Source organism: Micropterus dolomieu, linkage group LG18, assembly GCF_021292245.1.
Source record: "Micropterus dolomieu isolate WLL.071019.BEF.003 ecotype Adirondacks linkage group LG18, ASM2129224v1, whole genome shotgun sequence".
NCBI classification, from domain to species: domain Eukaryota; kingdom Metazoa; phylum Chordata; class Actinopteri; order Centrarchiformes; family Centrarchidae; genus Micropterus; species Micropterus dolomieu.
In genome coordinates, this window is record NC_060167.1 from 259352 (window position 1) to 263720 (window position 4369).

The 4369-nt window shown below is 43.0% G+C and overlaps 1 protein-coding gene across 2 annotated transcripts in view; it reads right to left on the reverse strand.

The window, feature by feature from the left end:
- Positions 1-2219: 2219 nt before the first annotated feature.
- The window catches only part of LOC123956798 (deoxynucleotidyltransferase terminal-interacting protein 1), an 11151-nt gene continuing 9001 nt past the window's right edge, over positions 2220-4369 (reverse strand). For both annotated transcript variants that reach the window (XM_046029231.1, XM_046029232.1), the window contains 4 exons: positions 3331-3391; positions 2747-2818; positions 2602-2657; positions 2220-2506 (listed from right to left, as the gene is read on the reverse strand). In XM_046029231.1, coding sequence (XP_045885187.1) covers positions 2398-2506; positions 2602-2657; positions 2747-2818; positions 3331-3391 — 298 coding nt within the window. In that variant the 3' untranslated portion in view covers positions 2220-2397. The remainder of the gene's footprint in view (positions 2507-2601; positions 2658-2746; positions 2819-3330; positions 3392-4369) is intronic.

A 4369-nucleotide genomic window follows, 5' to 3' on the forward strand; every position in this document is an offset into this window, starting at 1 on the left:
CAAACTCAAAAGTTATCAAACAGTGGTCGGATAAAGAGGGATTCTGTGGGAACACCACTAAATGTTCAATTTCAATACCATACACCAAAACAAGGTCGAGGGTGTGGTTAAAACAGTGAGTCGGTTCATGAACACTCTGAGAGAAGCCAATGGAATCTAACAGAGAGATAAACGCAGTACTGAAGCTGTCATTCTCAACGTCCACATGAATATTAAAATCCCCTACAATAATAACTTTGTCCGTTTTAAGGACTAAAGTTGACAAAAACTCTGCAAATTCAGATAAGAATTCAGAATACGGGCCAGGTGCTCGGTACACTATAACAAAAAGAATTGGTTGCAGTGATTTCCAACTTGGGTGCGAAAGACTAAGAACAAGACTTTCAAATGAGTTATAGTTTAGTTTAGGTTTAGAGCTGATTAGTAGTAGTTCCCCACAGATCAGTTCTATCTGCGGATCAGGTGGGTCTCTGTCATAAAAATGATCTTTCTGATTAATGGGGAGGTCGGGGTGGTGAAACAGGATGAATCAGCTCCACATTTAGAAAGACGATGTGCGCTCACGAGGAACAGCAGCATAATTTCACTGATTATTTAAATCTCTGACAGGATGACAGCAGCTGATCAGGAAACCATTAAACATACAATTGCATTTACAGACCATCCACGATAAAAACGATGCAGAAAAATAGAAATGTGAGGCCCCCAAAATGTCTCTTATTGCGAGGAGCCCAGCTCCCTCTGGCTCCTGTAGTTTGCACCTCGCCTACAATCTCAACCATCAAACTCCAGAAACAGGAAATGATGTTTTCACTCACAGATGTTTTTCCGGCTGCTGAAATGTTTCAGTGCTGGTGAATTATTAAAGATATGAAACACCACTTAATGTCGGGCTGCAAGGCGTTACAGTAACGTGCGTTACTGAGATTGTTAAGTGAGTTACTGAGATTATAAAATGCGTTACTGAGATTAAAACGTGCATTACTGAGGTCGTAACGTGAGTTTTTGAGATTGTAACGTACGTTACAGTAACGTGCGTTACTGAGATTAAAACGTGCATTACTGAGGTCGTAACGTGAGTTTTTGAGATTGTAACGTACGTTACAGTAACGTGAGTTACTGAGATTGTAACGTGCGTTACTGAGATTGTAAAGTGAGTTACTGAGATTGTAACGCGCATTACTGAGATTGTAATGTGCGTTACAGTAACGTGCGTTACTGAGATTGTAACGTGAATTACTGAGATTGTAACTTGCATTACTGAGATTGTAACGTGTGTTAAAGTAACGTGCGTTACAGAGATTGTAACGTGCGTTACAGAGATTGTAACGTGAGTTACTGAGATTGTAACGGGCGTTACTGAGATTGTAACATGAATTACTGAGATTGTAACTTGCATTACTGAGATTGTAACGTGTGTTAAAGTAACGTGCGTTACAGAGATTGTAACGGGCGTTACTGAGATTGTAAAGTCAGTTACTGAGATTGTAATGAGTTACTGAGATTGTAACGTGCGTTACTGAGATTGTTACGTGCGTTACAGTAACATGAGTTTTTGAGATTGTAACGTGCGTTACAGTAACGTGAGTTACTGAGATTGTAACGAGCGTTACAGTAACGTGAGTTACTGAGATTGTAACGTGCGTTACAGTAATGTGAGTTACTGAGATTGTAACGAGCGTTACAGTAACGTGAGTTACTGAGATTGTAACGTGCGTTACTGAGATTGTTACGTGCGTTACAGTAACATGAGTTTTTGAGATTGTAACGTGCGTTACAGTAACGTGAGTTACTGAGATTGTAACGAGCGTTACAGTAACGTGAGTTACTGAGATTGTAACGTGCGTTACAGTAACGTGCGTTACTGAGATTGTAACGTGAATTACTGAGATTGTAACTTGCATTACTGAGATTGTAACGTGTGTTAAAGTAACGTGCGTTACAGAGATTGTAACGTGAGTTACTGAGATTGTAACGTGAATTACTGAGATTGTAACTTGCATTACTGAGATTGTAACGTGTGTTAAAGTAACGTGCGTTACAGAGATTGTAACGTGAGTTACTGTTGTGAACAGGCGGTGAACAGGTGATGAACAGGCGGTGAACAGGTGATGAACAGGTGGTGAACAGGTGGTGAACAGGCGGTGAACAGGCGGTGAACAGGCGGTGAACAGGCGGTGAACAGGCGGTGAACAGGCGGTGAACAGGTGATGAACAGGTTCAGGTTTCAGAAGGTTTTTATTTAATTTTTTTAAAAATGGCAGTAAAAACACAATCAATTGAAGCAGCCGATCAATCCTGCTCTTTGATTGGCTTGTTGTTTCTTCATCTGACGAGTTGTAACTACGGGGGTCAGAATGTGCAGGGTCAGAGGTCATGTGATCAGAGTGTGTGGGGTCAGAGGTCAGCGTCTCTCTGAGCCTCCATGGCTCGCTGCATCTTCTCCACCATCCACAGAGGAACCGAGAACGGCTTCAACTCGTCCATCCTGACGTCCGGACAGTCCCTGCACGCGCGCACACACACACACACACACAGCTGTTACCATGGCAACCACAGACGGCGAGACACACCTTTGTAGAGGAGTGACGTCAGACTCACTTGTATTCATCACTGCGAGACAAATCCTGGATGTCCTCCTCGATCAGCAGGTAGGCCTGAATACACACACACACACACACACACGTGTGAAGTTAACTTGTTGGTCAACATAAATATAAACGTGAGTTTGAATTCGTTTCCTCACCATCTTCCCTCCCGTCGCTCTCATGTGGTGTCTCTCTGCCAACCACTGCTTATCCTTCGCATCTGCTGCGTACTGACACACACAGACACACGATCCACTTCAACCATCAATAACCTCTGACAGCACAGATCCTGACCACCCTTTACATTTCACTAACTCATTAATTACAGATGCACACTGCAGGTTGTAATGCCAACAGTTTGCTCCTTCATGATTACATATACAATAAACCGCCTCCCATCTGTCCTGGACATCCTCTCTTTCACATCTGGTAGTTGTCTCTGTAATGTTCAGATGTTTTAATAAAGGAGTGAATGTTGAAGTGCATGATGGGATTATTAAAATTTATTAAAGTTTAGTTTTTTTACCATGGGATCGAAGAAGGTGTAAAGAATCCTGAAATTTTACTGGTACCAGAATTGACTACTGAGTTTCTGGTACCGTAACGTCCACAGACCCCGGCTTTTTTGTTAAATACTAAAGCAGCTAAGCGCCGTGTTTCTAACTGGTGGTCAACGTGTCAGCAGAAACGACGACTGTAACACGCTGATGGTGATCAGAGAGCAGCAGCTGTGAGTGTTTACCTTAAACAGATCAGCATGTTTGATATAGATGCGTCCTCTGGTCCCGCCCATCCCCAGCGCCCTGCACAGTGACATCACAACACATAATGACTCACTTCATGTTTACATGTTGACGTATTGTCGAAGTACTGACATGTTGACATGTTGTTGGTGTGATGTTGACATGTTGTTGGTGTGTTGTTGGTGTGATGTTCACGTTGACATGTCGACATGATGTCGACATGTTGTCGACATGATGTGTTGTCGACGTGATGTGTTGTCGGTGTGTTGTCGACATGATGTGTTGTCGGTGTGTTGTCGACATGATGTGTTGTTGTGTTGTCGACATGATGTGTTGTTGTGTTGTCGACATGTTGTGTTGTTGACATGTTGGTGTGATGTTGACATGTTGACATGGTGTGTTGTCGACATGGTGTTGACATGGTGTGTTGTCGACATGGTGTTGACATGATGTGTTGTCGACATGATGTGTTGTCGGTGTGTTGTCGACATGATGTGTTGTGGTGTGTTGTTGACATGTTGGTGTGTTGTTGACATGTTGTTGTGTTGTTGACATGTTGGTGTGATGTTGACATGTTGGTGTGATGTTGACATGTTGTTGGTGTGTTGTTGGTGTGATGTTCACGTTGACATGTCGACATGATGTTGACATGTTGTCGACATGGTGTGTTGTCGACATGTTGTTGACAGGGTGTGTTGTCGACATGGTGTCGACATGGTGTGTTGTCGACATGGTGTCGACATGATGTGTTGTCGACATGATGTGTTGTCGGTGTGTTGTCGACATGATGTGTTGTGTTGTTGACATGTTGGTGTGATGTTGACATGTTGTTGGTGTGTTGTCGGTGTGTTGTCGACATGGTGTGTTGTCGACATGATGTGTTGTCGGCATGATGTGTTGTCAGTGTGTTGTCGACATGTTGTGTTGTTGTGTTGTCGACATGTTGTGTTGTTGACATGTTGGTGTGATGTTGACATGTTGTTGGTGTGTTGTCGACATGGTGTTGACATGGTGTGTTGTCGACATGGTGTTGACATG